The sequence below is a fragment of the Hyla sarda genome, chromosome 3 (assembly GCF_029499605.1).
Source record: "Hyla sarda isolate aHylSar1 chromosome 3, aHylSar1.hap1, whole genome shotgun sequence".
In the NCBI taxonomy this organism is placed as follows: Eukaryota; Metazoa; Chordata; class Amphibia; order Anura; family Hylidae; genus Hyla; species Hyla sarda.
Genome location: NC_079191.1, coordinates 253923394 through 253946692, shown reverse-complemented (window position 1 = coordinate 253946692; position 23299 = coordinate 253923394). Strand labels below are relative to the sequence as shown.

Below are 23299 nucleotides of genomic sequence, written 5' to 3'. Positions count from 1 at the left end.
GATATTAAGAGAAAATGGAAGACCCTAATCAAATTAAATGGAAATAATCCATGAATCCTGAAAACAGCATTGAAAGAGTGTAGACATCCCAATTGACTCCAACTGTTATGTGTAGGCTTAGGCTGCATTCACACCTCATTTTCACTGTACGGGTGCCGGCTGGGGGAGAGGAAAACCAGGCACTCCCGTACCCCAGCCGGACCAGCGCTGAAATCCATTTACTTTAATGAGCCAACCGGAGTCAAACGGTGACTCCTGTCGGCTCATTTTTTACCTGTATCCGGTTTCCTGACCAAATCTAAAACTGTAGTATACTATGGTTTTAGGTCCGGTCACAAAACCAGATACGGGTCAAAAATGAGCTGACCGGAGTCACTGTTTGGCTCCGGTCAGCTCATTAAAGTAAATGGATTTCAGAACTAGTCTGGCTGGGGTACGGGAGAGCCCGGTTTTCCCCTCCCCCAGCCGTGGTATGTGGAATGCAGCACTGCATCTATATGAACGCCTTACACTTTCGAGCCACAGATAGATCTGGATCTTGTAACATGGACCACTAATACAGCCATGTAAATAAGGGTTACAGCTAGAAACACAAATGGTGGTTTTATCTGAAAGTCCCCCTCAAAAAAACAGGCATATTAGCCACATTACTATTTTTTTTGCAGAAAATGCTGTGTCCAGATGTTAGTTAAGAATCAATAAGGAAATATAAAATGCCATCTCTACTTGGCATTTTTTTTTATGTTGGTATCTTTAGTGGCATTTTCTGGTCCAGTTGCTCTTGTTTTTTTTACTGATTTTGTGGCATTTTCCTGCTACTGAACTCTATAGCAGTCATATGATAAAAGAATCACATGGCACAGGGGGATAAATGCCTATACTAATACATGTCGTTTTGAGGATGAAACACCACATATAATTCTTCCTGGAGGAGAAAAAAGGAGCAGTTTTTAGTGGTGTACTTTTCAGGCCACAAAAATATGAAACAAAATTGTGTCTGGGAGAAGCATAAAAACTGTTACTCCAATATCTAATTGGCGGGTATTTACACTCCAAATCCTTAAAACATATAGGCACTGTTGCCTTGAAGACATTTGCACATTAAAGGGATTGTTTTACAAAAAAACATTGGTAAAATCATCAGATTCATATTCATGGCACATTCATATATGTATAGGAGCACAATTGTGCTGGTCCTAAATAAAGTAACTTACATCCCACAATCCCTCTTGCTTGCATGTGCAGTGGAGACCAACTATTAATACTTTCAGGAGACTGCAGTTGAAATGAGCCTGTCTGATCACCATAGTGGGTCATAACTAGCTGTAATAAATAGGGTGTGGCATGGGTGTGGCAGGGATATGACCGCAGCTGGTTTTCAAATTCCCACCGGATCTGGCTGCCGTCTCCCAAAATCATGATGTGAATGCAACCTTAAAGCTGATTGAGTAGTACAGAAATACTATGTCGATAAACAATGATGAACTGTGTGTATGCATAGTTTACACAAAGAACAATACAATAACATAATATTTACAAATTAAAAATGACAGATTTACAGTTGGCCATTAAAAAGTTTATCTGAATTATATCCCAAATATTTATCTTATATTATTTTTATTTATTATACCTATGACTTATACCTTTCCGACAGTATCCTGTCATAAACCTGCAGCTCAGAGCCAAACCAAATTGTAAATAGCCTCTTAATATGAAAGCCCCATAATATAATAACCATTAAAATGGAACAACCTCTTAAAGCTGTATCTGTAGCTGTATCTACAGTCTCTGAATCCTTCCTCAAAGTAAACAGACATAATATAAATCAAGTAAACAGATATTCCTCCCAGCTGGATACCCCATCCTTCCCCCTTTGACGCGATGAGACATCTTATCCCCTAAAATGTCTAGAGTAGGAGTAACCCTTTAATGTTTAACGCGGCATGTAGAGAACACTACTGTTCATTTGTGCATGCTCCATTTTAAGATGTCCTAGTAGCAGGGCTCAAGTCCTGCAGGAATGTGTAAGAACTGAGTTTCTGCACTTTATCCACAACAGGAACACCATTCCCATTAGCAGGACCAGCCCTAATTGGAAATCTTGGGTGAGTTCCCACACTTTTTTTTTCCCCAAGACTTGACCCCTGCCTAATAGCCTTATAACATGACCTGCCAATGAGTGTGTGAGAGACACACAGTGGGATTTACAGGTTTTAAACAAAACATCTCATTGGTTGCACAAAGAGATGTCTATGAGAAGTCTACTGGTAAATTATAATGTATTATTTGGTCATTACTCAATAGTTTTGTTTGTAAATAAATAGGATGCACATGTACTAAAATGGGTACCCGAACAAGAAGAGTAATGAAGACAACAGGCAGGCAAACTGAACTAAAAAAGCCTGCCTGCAGTATGAACTAATAAGAAATGAGACTCAGCAAACATGTGTAATACTAACTGAATCCTGTGTATGTAGATGATGATCTGGAGGCCTTCTATAAACAAAACAAAGCTCTGCCAGCTTACTACATCGGCAGAAACTACAAAGATCTATGGGTAGTTTGATGCAATATATTAAAGGGGTACTCCACCAAAAAACATCTTATGCCCTATGCAAAGGTGTCTGTTCTCCAGTCCGGCAGTGGCAGTGTCCAGAACATGGAAGCTTGTCACGCCCCCTCCATTCAAGTCTATAGGAGGGGGAGTAACTGCTTGTATGTTGCCGTCAGGCCTCCTCCCATAGACATGAATGGAGGGTGCGTGGTGGCTGTAGTCGCCAGTCATCCAGCACGAAGCGGAGTTCGCTCCATGTACAGATGACTAGGGTGCTGCGCCGCAGATTGCGGGGGTCCCCAGACATCTTATCCCCTAGCCTAGGGGATAAGATGTTTTTCTGGGGAGTACCCATTTAAAGTTAAATCCAATCAGATCATGGAACATCGCCTAGACCCATGTTTTTTCTACCGGAATTTGGTTGTCCGTGCATACTGGAAGTTGTAGTTTTTCAACAGCAGAAGGCACAATGTAGGGAAACACTGGCCTAGACTGTATACAATTGCATCTAATTCTTAGCTGAGAGCAGGACTATGCATGTATTGTCTTCTACAAGAAATGCTTCTAATGGGCAATAGCTTAATAGTGAGGATTGCGTTGGAGATTGTGACAATTTGTGTGCCTTTGTATGAGATCAGAAGGATACAGATGTATTGTTTGACCAACATCAATCTATAGGTAAATAAAAAGGGATTAGTATGATTAAATATGTAGTCCTGGATTTTCTACCTAAATAGTTAATTTGTTAAATCGCCATTCACTAATGCAGGTGCAATTGTTAAAAATAGGAATTTTGAAGCCATTTTAAAAATAACTTATGTATATGCATACAAGACAATCGTATGAAAGTATAATGTAATAACAAATACCATTATGCAAGTTATAGCAGTTCTCCGACATCATGGATCAGAGTGGCCTTTTAAAATAATAATAAGAAATAGATTCAAATATCCAAGCGGTTGGATGTATCCTCATTTCTTATTACAGTACATACACATATAGAATATAAACAATCACAGTTTAAGGATACATAAAATTAAGGTAAATAATCTATATAAATGAAAAATAGCTGAAAAAATTGTGAGTTGCCGTAAGTAAGATTTAAAAGTGGTGACATTAATCTCTTGAATTAGTGGAAAGGAACCTTGAAAATGTATCGAATCACAAGATACAATAGCCATCAATGGTAAAATAAAAGCACCTCATACAAATTACTTAAACAAAAAAAAAAAGGAACTATGGTAACAATTCCTCCATCCTGTGTTTTATTCATCATCAACAAAATTGTGGGGAAAAAAACTAAACAGTTTGGACACTGACCAAAACCACAGTAGATCAAAACACAAAAGTGTAACATCTGCTAAATTCAGAGTGATTGTTGCTTACTGTCTGTGAATACACCAACCCGTAGTTCTCAATGTACAATATTGAAGACATTACTACTATCAACAATGAAATAGTTCAGCTTTCAGACAAATTCATCTGAGATTCCAAAAAATTGTCCTAAATGTCTCTACTCAATGGCACTGGTTTACACCCTCCATTCTTCTGCTTTGAAGAAAGAATACTAATAATGTAAAAGAAAATGATAAATATTTAAGAAAAAGAAAAATTTATCATCACAAATTTCAATAACAAACCAGTTTGGCACATTAAAGAAAGGCTTGGTTCTTTTGTCCTATAAAGCCAACATGCCTTGCTGTGTCTTCCTGGGACATCTCCCGCAAGCAGCAAAGGAATGGACCTTTTTAAAGATTTTCGTAAAGCATTCATATAGTGAAATGTCTTTATGTCATATTCGGAATAAAACGCAGTGTGGTGGCTGCTATATGGCTTTATATAAAAGGATGGAGCCTACTATAATAATATACTTTGTCTTTCCTATCTTTTTTTACATTACACAACTTTGAATATGGATTGGTGAAGTATCATTTTTGCTTTTCACAGAAGTGTTCATATGAGTGCTTAGAAATCTACAGAGAGATACTTTGAATTCTATTTACAAACCACAAGTTGGCACTTACAGAATAAAAGCATTAGTCGCTGGCCCCCCTTAACACTTGGACTGTAGAGAAATCTTTTACATTATGCAACATTAACATATATGATACATTTCCAGTTGGTACATTCCTGTAGAGTGTTTAGTTATTTTTGGAAATGGTCCCTCCACTTCTAAATGGTGAGCACTGCAGACATCCAACTAGTCAAGAGACAGCAAGGGTTGCTGTGTGTTGTCATCTTCATTTTTGTCATTGTGCTTTAACACCCCAGGATCCACTACTGACTGAGATCTGCAAGCAAACAAAAATAGGAAGTTTATTTTTTTCAGATTGTCAGCACAATGTTCCCAGCCACCCTGAGGATCTTTATTTCACGCTCAATAATAGCTGTAATTTGCAATGGAAAACATTTCAGATTCCATACATATTCATACCTCTGAAAGAGCAGTGCTATACCACTCAGTGTTGTATTTTATTTTAGCTATTTCCTATTCATATGCATGTTTTAGGCAAAATGAGAAATTGTGCTCTGAGAATTCAAACCTCTCAGCTGTGTCCTCCTAGAAAAACTATATTAAAGTCTATTAATACAGTTTATAAATTATGAATATTATTATTTTAGGGTACATTGCTCAGATAAACATATAATTGATACTGACAATGCCGAAACAATTAAGTGGATGCATCTTTTTCTATATGTTTAATAATGCCTCCTTATTTCCTCTACACAATTCTTCATATTGCCTTATGAGGTTCTATTTATAAAGACTATGGGGGAGATTTATCAAAACCTGTGCAGAGGAAAAGTTGCCCAGTTGCCCACGGTAACCAATTAGATTTTTTCTTTCATTTTTAACAAGGCCTTTTCAAAATGAAGAAGCGATCTGATTGGTTGCTATGGGCAACTGGGCAACTTTTCCCCTGCACAGGTATTGATAAATCTCCCTGCATAAGTTTTTTTGGACTTTATTGTAACGGTCCGGACAGGTGACTGGAGGTGGATCCACTGGACCAGAGGAGTGATGGCGTGGGCCGTACCAAGGGACCGGAATCTAAGGGGCTACTGATCTTCACCAGGGCCTGCCGCAAGGCGGGATGGTCTTGCTGCGGCAGGTAGCCCCCAGGTCGTTCCGCCAGATAGCGACTCAACCCCTCAAGTTGCTGAGATAGGCGCGGTACAGGAGGAACAGGCAGAAGCGTAGTCAGACGTAGCAAAGGTCAGGGCAGGCGGCACAGGATCAGAAGCGGTAGTCACTAGCAACAGGTCTAGGAAGGCAGCACGGGTTCAGAGGCGGTGGTCACGGGCAAGGGTCGGCAACAGGCAGGGAACACTTTAATAATATGGAACGCTTTCTCTTGGCACGAGGCACAAAGATCCGGCGAGGGCAGGAGACCTTTATTAGGACAGTGAGGACCAGGCAATCAATGGTGCGCTGGCCCTTTAAAATACATGAAGCCGGCGCGCGCGCCCTAAGGAGCGGTGCTGCACGCGCCGAGAGGCAGAGGCAGCGCATAAGGACGGTGCCGCGGGTAAGTGGACACGGGATGCGGCGTGTGTGCGGGGACCGGCCGCCACACTAACCGCATCCCCGACAGAGGAGACCCTGCGCTCCCGGTCAACGTGTCTGACCGGGACGCGCAGGAACACTGCAGACTGGGGCAGAGACAGCAAGCGCTCCGATCCAGAGGAGGGGACCGGAGAACTCACTGTTTGCCATTTCTTATTTTTAGCATCATAAATGGCAGCTTTTTTTTTTATACAAAAACAAATCCTGAAAATGTCTTTTCTACCAATTTGTGCATTTCTGAGGCATTTCTTGACATTCTTTATTTTTCATGTTTCAATGTGTTCCTTTTTTTTGTTATGGCAGATGTTATTATACAATAAGAAAAGCAGCTTTTGGGATATAGATGGCCCTAAATACTTGCCAAAATATTTTTCCCAAAAAAAACTTCATAAACTGCTAAAAATTTGGACTTGCTCTTAATTTTATGTTTGTAAAATTATAGCTATAAAATTTTACTGAATAAAGTGAATTACCATTGGTTTCTCAGTTCCATAGAAGACAGTCATAAGAAAAAAAAACAATAATGAAAAGTCTGACCCTAAAAACTCAGGGGGAGATTTATCAAAACCGGTCCAGAGGAAAAGTTGTTGAGTTGCCCATAGGAATTAATCTTTCATTTTTGAAAAGGCCTGTGAAAAATGAAAGAAGCGATCTGATTGGTTGCTATGGGCAACTCAGCAACTTTTCCTCTGGACAGGTTTTGATAAATCTCCCCCTGAGTTTTTAGGGTCACATGGTAATTTTTTCCAACGATTCTGAGCCTACCCAAGCTACCTAAAAAATGTATACTACAGATTCACATTCTCCAAATAGAAGTCAATTGAATATAGAGAAACAATTCTTTAATACAATTTATTTTTGTGCACATTATACTTTTATTAGACCGTGAAAAGTCAATGAAGCCTTAAGCATGAATTCATTTTGTACACTCTATTACTTACTAAGAGCACAACAAAGATCTTTTATTGTGTACTATCCCCTTAATGACAAGGGACGTAAATGTACATCATGGTGCCGTTGTACTTAACGCACCATGATGTATATTTACGCTCCGCCATGACCAAGAGCACCTGACCGGTGTTCGCGCCATGTGCGGCAGGTCCTGGCTGCTATCAGTAGCCAGGGACCCGCCGGTAATGGCGAACATCCACGATGTCCACCATTAACCCCTCAGATGCCGTGATCAATACAGATCATGGCATCTGCGGCAGTGCGGTACTTTAAATGGATGATTGGATTCCCCGCAGCGCTGCCACGGGGATCCGATCATCCATGATGGTGGACGGAGGTCCCCTCACCTGTCTCCATCCATCTCCAGGGGTCTTCTGCTCTAATCTGAGATCGAGCAGACCAGAGCAGAAGATCACTGATAACACTGATCAGTGCTATGCTCTATGCATAGCACTGAACAGTATTAGCAATCAAATGATTGCTATAAATAGTTCCCTATGGAGACTATTAAAATGTAAAAAAAAAAAAAGTAAAAAATTTAAAAAATAAAAAGGTAAAAAAATTTGAAAAATCCCCTTCCCCAATAAAAAAGTAAATTATCAGTTTTTCCCATTTTTACCCCCCAAAAAGCGTAAAATAAAATTAATAAACATATTTGGTATCACCACGTGTGTAATAGTCTGAACTATCAAAATATATTGTTAATTATACCGTACGGTGAACGGCGTAAACGAAAAAAAAAATCCAAAATTGCTGCATTTTTGTCACATTTTAATCCCCCAAAAAATTTATAAGAAATAAATAAAAAGTAAAACCTAAGCAAATGTGGTGCCGTTAAAAACTACAGATTCCCACGCAAAAAAAATGAGCCCTCATACTGCCCCATATGCAGTAAAATGAGAAAGTTATAGGTGGTCAAAATAGGGCAATTTCAAACATACTAATTTTGCTTAAATAGTTTGAGATTTTGTTTAAGCGATGCAATTATAGAAAAACATATATCATAGGCATCATTTTAATTGTATTAACCCACAGAATAAAAAGAACATGTCATTTTTACCATAAAGTGTACACCGTGAAAACAAAACCTTCCAAAATTTCCTAAATTGCAGTTTTCTTTTCAAGTTTCCCACATAAATAATATTTGTTTGGTTGCGCCGTACATTTTATGGTAAAATAAGTGATGTTATTACAACGTAAAGTTGGTGACGCAAAAAACAAGCCCTCATATGGGTCTGTGGATGGAAATATAAAAGAGTTGGGATTTTTAGAAGGCGAGGAGGAAAAAACGAAAATGCAAAAATAAAATTGCCTTAAAGGGGTTCTCCACTCCCTTAACCTACTTTTGTCAGTTAGTTAGTTCTGTGGCTATATGTTATTATGGCTTTTTTTCATGTTGCTAACAGTTCTGTATGTGGTGTTTTACTTACCTTTTTTCCAGACCCAGAAGCTGGTTTCTTAATTTGCTTCCTGCCTTGCCTTGACCACTTTGTTTCTTTTCTTCTGCCGTCATCTTGCCATCGGGACGTCACTGTGGAGGGTGGTGTGTTGGAGGCCGGCCTGCCCCTCGCTCCGTACATGCCCGCCTACCACGAAGGCTGTCTGGGCTTGCTGGGAGTTGTAGTTTCGTAACAGCTGGAGGCATCCTGCTTGGGAAACACTGCCATAGCAAACCTTCAGGAGCTGTCCAGCGCTCCGGGACTCACCTCTGGCCAGGTTAGGGTTAACAATCCTCCAGCGCGTCAGGCCCGATGCTGACATCACTATGGCACATGCGCAGATGATAGTCCGGAGCGAGGACCAACTGCACATGCGCCCATCACGGCATCCGATTCGCTGAAAGCAGCCCAATCCGCATTCAGTTTAGAAGAAGCTGAAAGTAAGGAGGGTGCGTGCTGATGACGGCAGAGGATTCCATCGCGCGGGAGGCGGGCATGTACGGGGCGAGGGGCAGGCCGGCCTCCAACACACCACCCTCCACGGTGACGTCCCGATGGCAAGATGGCGGCGGAAGAAAAGAAAAAAAGTGGTCGAGGCAAGGCAGGAAGCAAATGAAGAAACCAGCTTCCGGGTCTGGAAAAAAGGTAAGTAAAACACCACATACAGAACCGTTAGCAACATGAAAAAAAGCCATAATAACATATAGCCACAGAACTAACTAACTGCTAAAAGTAGGTTAAGGCAGTGGAGAACCCCTTTAAGGGGCTATACTTGCAAACAGTGTACTATACAAAAAAATAACCTATTGTTTTACCCGAAGAGGATCCATAAAGTAAATGTATGTCATGGTGCCCAGGGACTTAGAGCACCATGAAGTACATTTATGTCATGAACATGACATGAACCGCTATTAGCCGCAGGGACCTCACCAATAATGGTGGACATCAGCGTAATTAACCCTATAAATGCCATGATCAATGTAAATCATGACATCTGCTGTATAAGCAAAACATAGTTGCCTGTGGATTTAGATGGGCTTATTAGACCCCTGCAATACAATGGCTTAGTGGATAAAAACAAAAAGAGTAATGTTTCTTAATGGGTTAAAAAAAATGTTTTTTTTTGCTAAACATTTTTCAAGAATTTTTACTGAATTTTTATTTTTGTCAATTTCACATTTTGCTATTTAGATTTTAAATTAACCCTGAAATCTTACAGGTTTTTCATTCTGACCTCTAAGCCTAAAACTAAGATTACACTTCCTGTTATGTACAGATCCCTTTCCAGCAGTGTCCCACTTATCATCACAGACAGAATTCTAGTAAAAGGTGACACCACTGTATTGACACAATAGATGATGGTCAAAGCACAGCTCCCTAAGCTATTACCTATACACGGGCCACAGAGCATGCCAAGAAAACACTCCCATTCTAGTGAATAGGGTCAGGAGGATTCTATTGTTCCAATGCTCATGGGGCTTGCTGCAACATATATCTCTAAATGCTGTTAAAAACAGCGTACATGAGATGGCAGCCCCCATTATTATGTAGTAAAAGTTAAATAAAAAAAAATTACAATCAGAAAATAGAAACGGATAAAAAAAAACATGTTTCATTATTTTGCTCTAATCAGTTAAAAAACATCTAGTAAATACATTTACTTTAATCTGCCTCTATTGTTTCTTAATAGTGCCTAGCATTTCAGACCTAAAAGTGGAGCTATACTTGAAATAGTACCATCAAAATGTCTGTCATATTTTTACCACTTAAAACACTAGTCAAAATGCTATTGAGGATGTAAATGAACGACCATGAAATGCATGATCGTGCGGAATCCTTCACAGTGAGAGCTGTAACAAATATTGAAACGAGATCGGACGAAGCACATCCTTGTGCGAAATTCCGGTATTGTCTCTGAGCGCTTCCTGCGACATGCTGCCCCTTTGACCCCGGACTCCCGGACGCTACTACCGATACCTAGCGGTGAGTGCAGATGCTTTCTTTCTTTTACGTCTATTATATGATTCTGCTGTGAGTTTTCTGCACCCCGCAGATCGGTTCTTCTCTGAAAACTCTGATGTCCCGTAGTCGCTGCCATTTCCACCCAGCCATCACCTGGCAGGTGTGTGTGCTAACCCCTACACCTACGCGTGCTCTCCTCTCATCTTCATTTGTAAATACAAATATTGAAACCCCTGGGAAAAATGTAAAAAATACCGCCTTATTTTTTATACTTCCCTTGTTATGCTTACAGTGGTGGGTGTACATAGTTATAATATTCTTGATCTTTATCATCTATTTATAAATAGATTTCAGATAAATTACATAATGAAGTCCAACTACTGTATAACTTCCCTTTTTCCAAATTTAAGAACCTCATTCTGTCCAATTTTTTTTTACAGATAAAGATACAATGTTTGTGTTACGCCGAGCGCTCCGGGTCCCCGTTCCTCCCCGGAGCGCTCGCCTCATCTTCGTTGTTGCAGCGCCCCGGTCAGATCCACTGACCGGGTGCGCTGCGGGTCCGCCTTCAGCCGGGATGCGATTCGCGATGCGGATAGCGCCCGCTCGCGATGCGCACCCCGGCCCCCGTACCTGACTCGCTCTCCCTCGGTCCTGTCCCGGCGCGCGCGGCCCCGCTCCCTAGGGCGCGCGCGCGCCGGGTCTCTGCGATTTAAAGGGCCAGTGCACCAATGATGGTGCCTGGCCCAATCTTCCCAATTAGCTTAATTGGCTCCCACCTGTGCACTTCCCTATATCACCTCACTTCCCTTGCACTCCCTTGCCGGATCTTGTTGCACTTGTGCCTAGTGAAAGCGTTCCCTTGTCTGTTCCTAGTCCGTGTTCCTGACCTCCTGCCGTTGCCCCTGACTACGATCCTTGCCGCCTGCCCCCGACCTTCTGCTACGTCCGACCTTGCTTCTGCCTACTCCCTTGTACCGCGCCTATCTTCAGCATCTTCAGCAGCCAGAGAGGTGAGCCGTTGCTAGTGGATACGACCTGGTCACTACCGCCGCAGCAAGACCATCCCGCTTTGCGGCGGGCTCTGGTGAAAACCTGTAGTGGCTTAGAACCGGTCCACTAGCGCGGTCCTCGCCATCCCTCTCTGGCACAGAGGATCCACTACCTGCCAGCCGGCATCGTGACAGTAGATCCGGCCATGGATTCCGCTGAGGTGCCGCTGTCAAGTCTTGCCGACATTTTCACGATGATCACCCAACAAAATCACCAGCTGGCATACTTGTCCTCCGTGGAACAGCAACTGAACTCACAGTTACAGCAGCTGCTGCCACTGACACTGCAGCTGCAACTGCAACAACCATCTCCTCCGCCGTCTCCTGCAACTCCTCCGCAGCGTCCGGCCATGGATTCCGCTGAGGTGCCGCTGTCAAGTCTTGCCGACATTTCCACGATGATCACCCAACAAAATCACCAGCTGGCATACTTGTCCACCGTGACACAGCAACTGGAGTCACAGTTACAGCAGCTGCAACTGCAACAACCATCTCCTCCGCCGGCTCCTGCAACTCCTCCGCAGCAACCGGCCGCTCCTAACCCCTGCTTGTCTCTGCCGGACAAATTTGATGAGGACTCTAGACTCTGCCGTGGTCTCCTTTCTGGAAAGGCCTTGTCTGGGGCCACACCTCTCTGGGACCGCAATGATCCTGCCACAGCCACAGTCCAGTCCTTCTTCGCTGAGGTCCGTGGTGTCTTCGAGGAGCCTGCCCGAGCTTCTTCTGCCGAGACTGCCCTGCTGAACCTGGCCCAGGGTGTTTCTTCCGTTGGCGAGTACGCCATTCAGTTCCGTGCTCTTGCTTCCGAGTTGTCCTGGAATAGTGAGGCTCTCTGCGCGACCTTTAAAAAAGGCCTATCCAGCAACATTATAGATGTTCTGGCCGCACGAGAGACTCCTGCTAACCTACATGAACTCATTCATCTTGCCACTCGCATTGACATGCGTTTTTCCGGATGGCGTCTGGAGCTCCGCCTGGATATGGACTTTGTTCGCACGAGGCGTTTTTTCTCCCCGGCTCCTCTCTCCTCTGGTCCTCTGCAAACCGTTCCTGTGCCTCCCGCCGTGGAGGCTATGCAAGTTGACCGGTCTCGCTTGACACCTCAAGAGAGGACACGACGCCGCATGGAGAATCTTTGCCTGTACTATGCCGGTACCGAACACTTCCTGAAGGATTGTCCTATCCGTCCTCCCCGCCTGGAAAGACGTACGCTGACTCCGCACAAAGGCGACACAGTTCTTGATGTCAACTCTGCTTCTCCACGCCTTACTGTGCCTGTGCGGATATCTGCCTCTACCTTCTCCTTCTCTACTATGCTCTTCTTGGATTCCGGATCTGCAGGAAAAATTTTTTTGGCCTCTCTCATCAACAGGTTCTACGTTCCTGTGACCAGTCTCGCCAGACCCCTCTACATCTATTGTTTTTACAATAAAAGATTGGACTGTCTCGTACGTTTCCACACAGAACCCCTCCTAATTTGCATCGGACCTCATCACGGAAAAATTGAGTTTTTTTTCCTCAGGTTCTTTGGCCCCAAGAAGAGGGGGAGACCCAAGGGGGGGGGTACTGTTACGCCGAGCGCTCCGGGTCCCCGTTCCTCCCCGGAGCGCTCGCCTCATCTTCGTTGTTGCAGCGCCCCGGTCAGATCCACTGACCGGGTGCGCTGCGGGTCCGCCTTCAGCCGGGATGCGATTCGCGATGCGGATAGCGCCCGCTCGCGATGCGCACCCCGGCCCCCGTACCTGACTCGCTCTCCCTCGGTCCTGTCCCGGCGCGCGCGGCCCCGCTCCCTAGGGCGCGCGCGCGCCGGGTCTCTGCGATTTAAAGGGCCAGTGCACCAATGATGGTGCCTGGCCCAATCTTCCCAATTAGCTTAATTGGCTCCCACCTGTGCACTTCCCTATATCACCTCACTTCCCTTGCACTCCCTTGCCGGATCTTGTTGCACTTGTGCCTAGTGAAAGCGTTCCCTTGTCTGTTCCTAGTCCGTGTTCCTGACCTCCTGCCGTTGCCCCTGACTACGATCCTTGCCGCCTGCCCCCGACCTTCTGCTACGTCCGACCTTGCTTCTGCCTACTCCCTTGTACCGCGCCTATCTTCAGCATCTTCAGCAGCCAGAGAGGTGAGCCGTTGCTAGTGGATACGACCTGGTCACTACCGCCGCAGCAAGACCATCCCGCTTTGCGGCGGGCTCTGGTGAAAACCTGTAGTGGCTTAGAACCGGTCCACTAGCGCGGTCCTCGCCATCCCTCTCTGGCACAGAGGATCCACTACCTGCCAGCCGGCATCGTGACAGTTTGGCTTTTTCTCTAGACATGCTAACATTTTCTTAACCATTAACATGCTTTCATGTAATTGTACGTTATATTGTCATCCGGTAGTAATAAGAATAAGTGTAATTTACCTCTTCATGGTTTTAGGAGACAAATCCTTTTCCACATCTACTTTCGTTGGCATATTATATGAGTCTACATTATATTCATTTTCATCATCATACTCATGGTCCAAGAGTGTTCTTGCCCAAGTTCCCATGTCATATGGAGGCAACATTCCTCCAAACTCAGAAGGCAGGATCTCTGGGTGGATCAGCTGATGCAAGCTATTGAGATTATTACCATGTAAAAATATCTGTAAAAGATAACAAGCAAATAAAAAGAAAATATTATTTCCACTCAAAGATTACATCAACTTATTTCATTTTCTTATAAATTCCTTTTACAATATATGTTTAAGAGGTATTTACTAACTATATTAATTAGTTTAATTCCCATCACTACCTGCTCTGATCTTTCACAATGGCTTTGTTTACATGGCTGTAGTGAAGACATGTCATATACCCAAGTTATAGCTGAAGCAAACACTGGACTCTTGTACATGACAAGACCATTGAGGCCAGTGACTAGCTGAAGTGGTGGCAAGAGGAAATGGGCACATCATTGATGCAGTCCTATATACAAAGTGGGAAGGGAGGACCACAGCAGCTTTGAACTGTGGGGTTTTCATTTTATTTTATAGCAGAAATCATTTTAATGGAAGGGCAAAAATGGAAGGATGCAATATTCTTGATACTCCTAAATCATTCTGTTGTGATCATGATAGAATAGTCATAAAAATACACTGAAACAATTCAATATAGAACTGTAACATCTTGCAAAGAAGTAAGCACAATGCCTCCAGGAGTCCTTTAATCTCCTGAGCTACTGCTTTCCAGAATGGTCATCTTGTCAGGTGGTCATGATGAGTGAAATATGATCCTCTACTATATAAGATGCAGAGCCTCGTCTTCTGAATAGGCTAGGAAAGGGAACCTGTAATGTCCTCTTATGGTGAACCTGTAATGTCAAGAAGTCTGATCAGTCACCACTGGGTTATAAAGTGAAGGTGCTGAGAAGATTGATATATAGTTTAGTGGGGGGGAGTTAAGTGGGGAAAAAGTTTCAATACAGCTTATGATATATTGATTGAAATATCTGTTCATTCGGTGTTTAGGCGTCCAATGGGTGGTCCCAGTCAGTGACAGTAACCACTGTACGCATGCTCATAAAAGGAGGGCTTTCAATCATTGAATGACACTGCCCGCTGGACTACTAAGACTTTTCCAAGCCTTAATTCCTTGATATAAAACAGAACCATAAAACTTTTGGGAGACATTTATCAAGTTGTACCAAGTTGTCAAAAATGTATTTGCAAAAATGTGTGACTTTAGAGGGTCTGCGTCCCTTGCAACAAGGAGGCATGAAAGAGGCCTGAAGGAGGCTGAAAGGGGCCTTGATTTTGTATAGAGGGGGCATGCCCTCCTCACATGCGACTTTAGGACCACCCAATAGGTTGTATATAGTTGTGTGCGGGAGCTGCTAAATTAAGCAGACCAAAAATGGGCACAGCCTTTTTTTTTTGTGTGATGCACCAAAACTCTGCACATAATAAAAGTCCCCCTTTATCTTTAAATTATATGGTCACCTTTGTACTATTTTAATAGTTTATTTGTTTCCAGAATGTCTAGAATAAATATTGTATATCAAGTTTTTTGCTCCAGACAGTGTTTTGAAGAAGGAGAGCTCATGTGGGCTATAGATAGGAAGGAAAGCAAACACAATGCAGTCTGAAGGTGGAAGAAACTAGAATCAATTCTCCTTAACACCAGTGTCTGGAAGCACAAGGAAACAGACTGTAGAAATAGAAAGCAGCGCAGGAATTCACCAGACCTCACAATTAGCTAGTGAATTTTCCAGTGTTTCCGAAAAAAAAATTGATGGCGTTGCACAAAAATTAGCAACTAGCTTTCTGGTGTCAAACATTAACAAATCACCCTCATTGTACAATGAAAAATATGTATACCCTTTTTCTTGTCTTTTCTTTCAAAAAGGGCCTTATGACAGTATACAGGGCATGAATGTACCAAGGTTGATTGACAAAATGGATTCCTCCAAACCGAGCTGGAAAACTATCCTGTAAAAGAAAAATACACGATAAGCCTGTCCTGTAAAATAAAAAATAAAACATAATATGCCAGAACACAACACAGGGAAAGCATTACATTTTAAAAACTAATGTGTATAACCCACCAGGCAAGATAACAAGAAATTTTCAACAAGCACCATATGCCTTTGAGCAACTTTTTTACAAAGATGTTCCAAATCAAAATCTGGTTTAATGTATAATTTACATTAGCCCTTGGGTTTCCTTTCAACACGGTGCATGCAGTGTGCAAATAAACTGCTATTTTTGTCTTACTGGTTCATTTCATCTGCCCTTTGTTGCTAAATAACTGGCAATGAGTGCGAAACAAACTGAAGACCATAATTAAAGACACTTTCTTCAACCAAGACTTTAATAGCAATTAAGAGAGAACGCTGGATTGAGTTACAGAACACTTGTCCTAGGGGAATAAGAATAGGATGCTTTGTAAGACAGTCAGCTCCGACCAGCAGTTCTGTTCTTCCCTATGGGAAAACAATTAATATGAACATTTTTCTATTTATGCATAATCCTAGCCAAAACTTTTAATGGATGCAACTTGCCACTTGTCTATACTCCAGAAATAAGCACTTAATAACCTTATTTCAGTAAACAACATATATTGCTCGGTCTATAGACATCAACAGGTACAAATGTTTAATTTTACAACACAGTTAGGTACAATATTTACCATATATAGCAAATTAAGAAGGTTGTAGCAGCATTCTTGGTCAAAAAATGGAAGCACTAAAATACAAGCAGGCTCAGCCTTAAAATATTTCTAATCGGGTGCTACCCTATGTACCATATTGCACATCCAACCACCAAAAAAGAAGTACACTATGTAGTGCACACCCAATATTTCACAAAAATATCAATCTTTATTCAGTTTACAAAAACACATAAATACATCTAATCAGACAATTCCCCATTCAAAAACATTTAAAAAGACACAAAAATTCCCTCCCAAAACAGGGAGAAGCCCATTGGACCCCACCCAGGGCAACTTAATATTTTGTGTCCCCTATACTGCCTCATAAATGTATGAATAATAGTCTCAATACACATAGATGTTCCAGGGCCAATACAGGTAATACAGCCTATATATGCATTAACAATAGATACAAACTGCCAACTGGCAATCCTGCATATACAAAAAAAATAATTAAAGGCAAGGTACTGAAGAACAAAAAGACCTGAGGCAGTATACAGAGATGGTAAGTTAAGGCAGGTGCCCTCCTGGACCCCACGCGTTCCATCACCTGTGGGTGACTTCCTCAGGGGTGTACCCCTGTGGAAGTCACCCACAGGTGACAGAACTTTTGGGGTCCAGGAGGGCACCTGCCTTAACATACCATCACTGTATACTGCCTCAGGTCTTTTTGTTCTTCCAAAAGACCTGGTGTACAGCTTGCTCTTTCTGAGTGTTGCTGTGTAAGAGGGGGCGTGAAAGAGGAGTTTCAAAAACTGTGATTATCTGTTGTGTGGAGTGAATCTGTGGAGTGGGTGCGACTGCCTATAGCCCACATTCATATTTTGGGGGGAGGAGGAGTAGATTGGGCACAGGTGTATAAATCTTAGCTTGGGACTCTTATTGAGAGCTTGCTCTTTCTGAGTGTTGCTGTGTAAGAGGGGGCGTGAAAGAGGAGTTTCAAAACTGGAGTTTGAAAGCAGGAGGTTGAGATTGCTGTATTAATTTTTGAACCCACAAGGTCTACAAAAAATTTTAAGTGTAATTTTGACTGTCTGTTTTTTCCTATACATTTGTGAAATCCCCATAACTAGATGGCCTCCATGTTGGAAAATGCAGTCCAATGTACATCCTGTTCAATGTATGCAATCCTTGAACAACAGTTTGAGGGTGCATATTGTTGTGCGAGATGTGTGCTAGTTGTCCGTTTGGAAGCCCAGATCCTGCATCTAGAGGGGCGACTGGCAACAATGAGAAGCATTAACAACATGGAGAGGAGTCTCCTGCTCACTGAGCAGGCACTCTCGGGAATAGAGGTGGGGGAGGACAGTGGGACGGAGTTGCAGGACAGTCAGGCAGTTAGCTGGGTTACAGTTAGAAAGAGGGGTAGGGGAAAAAGTGTCAGGGAGGCTAGTCCTGAACTGGCACACCCCAACAAGTTTGCCCGCTTGGCAGATGAGGGGGATGCCATTACAGAGCTAGCAGAACTGCAGCAGGATACCGCCTCTGACCGCCAGGGGGGTGTCTGCTCCAGTAAGGAGGGAGGAGTACAGGGCAGGCCAGACAGGTACTAGTGGTGGGGGACTCAATTATTAGGGGGACAGACAGGGCAATCTGTCACAAAGACCGGGATCGCCGAACAGTGTGTTGTCTGCCTGGCGCACGAGTTCGGCACATCGCGGATCGGGTTGACAGGTTGTTGGGCGGGGCTGGAGAGGACCCAGCAGTCATGGTACATATTGGCACCAATGACTAAGTAAGAGGTAGGTGGAGTGTCCTTAAAAATAATTTCAGGGACTTAGGCCGCAAGCTTAAGGCAAGGACCTCCAAGGTAGTCTTTTCTGAAATACTACCAGTACCACAAGCCGCACCAGAGAGGCAGCGGGAGATCAGGGAGGTAAACAAGTGGCTCAGAAGCTGGTGTAGGAAGGAAGGGTTTGGGTTCATGGAGAACTGGGCTGACTTCGCTGTCGGTTACCGGCTCTACCGTAGGGACGGGCTGCATCTCAATGGGGAGGGTGCAGCTTTGCTTGGGGAGAAGATGGCTAGAAGGGTGGAGGAGTGTTTAAACTAGGGACTTGGGGGGAGGGAACCTACAGCAAAGAGGGGGAAGATAGTGTAGATAGAGAGGTGGGAATTATAAATGTACCTGGGGGTGGAGCGGAGCGAGGGGTTAGAATAGTTAATAGGAATAAGCTTCATAGGAAAATAAAACTTACATCCTTGAATCCCATTAACCCCAATAACATAAAGGATGGAAATGTAAAGTGTATGTTCACAAATGCCAGAAGCCTAGCAAATAAAATGGGGGAGCTTGAGGCCTTGATACTGGAGGAACATATTGATATAGTTGGGGTCACTGAGACTTGGCTGGACTCCTCGCATGACTGGGCTGTCAATCTGCAGGGGTTTACATTGTTTCGCAAGGATAGAATGAACAGAAAAGGTGGTGGAGTCTGTCTGTATGTAAGAAGTGGTATGAAAGTCAGTGTGAACGATGCCATAGTGTGTGATGATTCTGAGGATGTGGAATCATTGTGGGTAGAATTACAAAAGGAGGGAAATACTGAAAAAATAGTATTTGGTGTAATCTACAGACCCCCTAATATCACTGAAGAGATAGAAGTTCGGCTTCATAAACAAATAGAGAGGGCCGCCCTGGCAGGTACAGTGGTAATAATGGGAGATTTTAACTATACAGATATAGATTGGGGTCCGGGGTTGGCTAAAACTACAAAGGGGCGACAATTCCTAAATTTATTGCAGGATAATTTTATGGGCCAGTTTGTGGAGGAACCAACAAGAAGTGATGCCTTGTTGGATCTGATCATTTCCAACAACGCAGAGCTGGTTGGTAATGTAACTGTGCGGGAAAACCTTGGTAATAGCGACCACAATATAGTTACTTTTGACTTAAAATGTAGAAAACAAAGACAGGCGGGGAAGGCAAAAACATATAACTTTAAAAAGGCAAATTTCCCTGGGCTGAGGGCTGCACTACAGGACATAGACTGGGGGGAGGTGTTGTCAAATACTGATACAGAAGGTAAATGGGACATCTTTAAATCAACTCTAAATAACTATACAGCTAAATATATACCAAAGGGGAACAAATATAAACGATTAAAACTAAATCCTACATGGCTGAGACATGATGTTAAAAGAGCAATGAACAACAAAAAAATAGCCTTCAAAAAATACAAATCTGATGGGTCAGCTATAACATTTAAACAGTACAAGGAGCTTAATAAAATCTGTAAAAATGTAATAAAAACAGCAAAAATTCAAAATGAGAGACAGGTGGCAAAAGAAAGCAAAACTAATCCTAAATATTTTTTTAGATATATAAATGCAAAAAAACCTAGGACAGAGCATGTAGGACCCCTTAATAACGATAATGGGGAGGTTGTCACAGGCGATCAAGAGAAGGCGGAGCTACTGAATGGGTTCTTTAGTTCTGTATACACTATGGAAGAAGGAGCTGACATTGGCCAGGTCAGTGCTGGTAACACATCATGTAATGTACTGAACTGGCTTAATGTAGAGATGGTACAAGGTAAGTTAAGTGATATAAATGTAAGCAAATCCCCAGGACCGGATGGACTACACCCAAGAGTTCTTAGAGAGGTAAGTTCAGTAATATCTGTACCCCTGTTCATGATATTTAGAGATTCTCTGGTGTCTGGTATTGTGCCAAGGGACTGGCGCAAGGCGAATGTGGTGCCAATCTTCAAAAAGGGCTCTAGGTCTTCCCCAGGAAACTATAGACCGGTAAGTTTAACGTGCATTGAGGGTAAATTGTTTGAAGGACTTATAAGGGATTACATACAGGAATACATAGGGGATAATTGTATTATAAGTGATAGCCAGCATGGGTTTACTAAGGATAGAAGTGTTACGCCGAGCGCTCCGGGTCCCCGTTCCTCCCCGGAGCGCTCGCCTCATCTTCATTGTTGCAGCGCCCCGGTCAGATCCACTGACCGGGTGCGCTGCGGTCCCGCCTTCAGCCGGGATGCGATTCGCGATGCGGGTAGCGCCCGCTCGCGATGCGCACCCCGGTCCCCCTACCTGACTCGCTCCCCGTCTGTTCTGTCCCGGCGCGCGCGGCCCCGCTCCCTAGGGCGCGCGCGCGCCGGGTCTCTGCGATTTAAAGGGCCAGTGCACCAATGATGGTGCCTGGCCCAATCTTCCCAATTAGCTTAATTGGCTCCCACCTGTGCACTTCCCTATATCACCTCACTTCCCCTGCACTCCCTTGCCGGATCTTGTTGCACTTGTGCCTAGTGAAAGCGTTCCCTTGTCTGTTCCTAGTCCGTGTTCCTGACCTCCTGCCGTTGCCCCTGACTACGATCCTTGCCGCCTGCCCCCGACCTTCTGCTACGTCCGACCTTGCTTCTGCCTACTCCCTTGTACCGCGCCTATCTTCAGCATCTTCAGCAGCCAGAGAGGTGAGCCGTTGCTAGTGGATACGACCTGGTCACTACCGCCGCAGCAAGACCATCCCGCTTTGCGGCGGGCTCTGGTGAAAACCTGTAGTGGCTTAGAACCGGTCCACTAGCGCGGTCCTCGCCATCCCTCTCTGGCACAGAGGATCCACTACCTGCCAGCCGGCATCGTGACAGTAGATCCGGCCATGGATCCCGCTGAAGTTCCTCTGCCAGTTGTCGCTGACCTCACCACGGTGGCCGCCCAGCAAGCCCGACAGATCGCCCTTCTAACCCGTCAGCTGTCGGAAATGTCCACCATTTCGCACCAACTTCAGTCGCAACTTCTCCAGCAATCTTCTCCTCCGCCAGCTCCTGCACCTCCTCCGCAGCGAGTGGCCACTCCTAGCCTCCGCCTGTCCTTGCCGGACAAATTTAATGGGGACTCTAAGTATTGCCGTGGCTTTCTTTCGCAATGTTCCCAGCACTTGGAGATGATGTCGGACCAGTTTCCTACTGAAAGGTCTAAGGTGGCTTTCGTGTTCTGCCTTCTGTCTGGAAAAGCCCTGTCATGGGCCGCACCGCTCTGGGACCGCAATGACCCCGTCACTGCCTCTGTACACTCCTTCTTCTCGGAAATTCGAAGTGTCTTTGAGGAACCTGCCCGAGCTTCTTCAGCCGAGATTGCCCTGCTGAACCTGGCCCAGGGTGTTTCTTCCGTTGGCGAGTACGCCATTCAGTTCCGTGCTCTTGCTTACGAGTTGTCCTGGAATAGTGAGATTCTCTGCGCGACCTTTAAAAAAGGCCTATCCAGCAACATTAAAGATGTTCTGGCCGCACGAGAGACTCCTGCTGACCTACATGAACTCATTCATCTAGCCACTCGCATTGACATGCGTTCTTCCGGATGGCGTCTGGAGCTCCGCCTGGATACGGACTTTGTTCGCACGAAGCGTTTTTTCTCTCCGGCTCCTCTCTCCTCTGGTCCTCTGCAATCTGTTCCTGTGCTTCCCGCCGCGGAGGCTATGCAAGTTGACCGGTCTTGCTTGACACCACAAGAGAGGACACAACGCCGCATGGAGAATCTTTGCCTGTACTATGCCGGTACCGAACACTTCCTGAAGGATTGTCCTATCCGTCCTCCCCGCCTGGAAAGACGTACGCTGACTCCGCACAAAGGTGACACAGTTCTTGATGTCAACTCTGCTTCTCCACGCCTTACTGTGCCTGTGCGGATATCTGCCTCTACCTTCTCCTTCTCTACTATGCTCTTCTTGGATTCCGGATCTGCAGGAAAATTTTTTTTGGCCTCTCTCATCAACAGGTTCTACGTTCCTGTGACCAGTCTCGCCAGACCCCTCTACATCTATTGTTTTTACAATAAAAGATTGGACTGTCTCGTACGTTTCCACACAGAACCCCTCCTAATTTGCATCGGACCTCATCACGGAAAAATTGAGTTTTTTTTCCTCAGGTTCTTTGGCCCCAAGAAGAGGGGGAGACCCAAGGGGGGGGGTACTGTTACGCCGAGCGCTCCGGGTCCCCGTTCCTCCCCGGAGCGCTCGCCTCATCTTCATTGTTGCAGCGCCCCGGTCAGATCCACTGACCGGGTGCGCTGCGGTCCCGCCTTCAGCCGGGATGCGATTCGCGATGCGGGTAGCGCCCGCTCGCGATGCGCACCCCGGTCCCCGTACCTGACTCGCTCCCCGTCTGTTCTGTCCCGGCGCGCGCGGCCCCGCTCCCTAGGGCGCGCGCGCGCCGGGTCTCTGCGATTTAAAGGGCCAGTGCACCAATGATGGTGCCTGGCCCAATCTTCCCAATTAGCTTAATTGGCTCCCACCTGTGCACTTCCCTATATCACCTCACTTCCCCTGCACTCCCTTGCCGGATCTTGTTGCACTTGTGCCTAGTGAAAGCGTTCCCTTGTCTGTTCCTAGTCCGTGTTCCTGACCTCCTGCCGTTGCCCCTGACTACGATCCTTGCCGCCTGCCCCCGACCTTCTGCTACGTCCGACCTTGCTTCTGCCTACTCCCTTGTACCGCGCCTATCTTCAGCATCTTCAGCAGCCAGAGAGGTGAGCCGTTGCTAGTGGATACGACCTGGTCACTACCGCCGCAGCAAGACCATCCCGCTTTGCGGCGGGCTCTGGTGAAAACCTGTAGTGGCTTAGAACCGGTCCACTAGCGCGGTCCTCGCCATC

At 44.7% G+C, this 23299-nt stretch overlaps 1 protein-coding gene across 1 annotated transcript in view; it reads right to left on the bottom strand.

The window, feature by feature from the left end:
- Positions 1-420: 420 nt before the first annotated feature.
- Positions 421-23299, bottom strand: part of CLVS2 (clavesin 2) — a 51482-nt gene continuing 28603 nt past the window's right edge. Inside the window, exons 3-5 of the mRNA XM_056566459.1 lie at positions 15865-15975; positions 13931-14154; positions 421-4845 (exon numbers count right to left, since the gene is read on the bottom strand). Coding sequence (XP_056422434.1) covers positions 4755-4845; positions 13931-14154; positions 15865-15975 — 426 coding nt within the window. The 3' untranslated portion in view covers positions 421-4754. The remainder of the gene's footprint in view (positions 4846-13930; positions 14155-15864; positions 15976-23299) is intronic.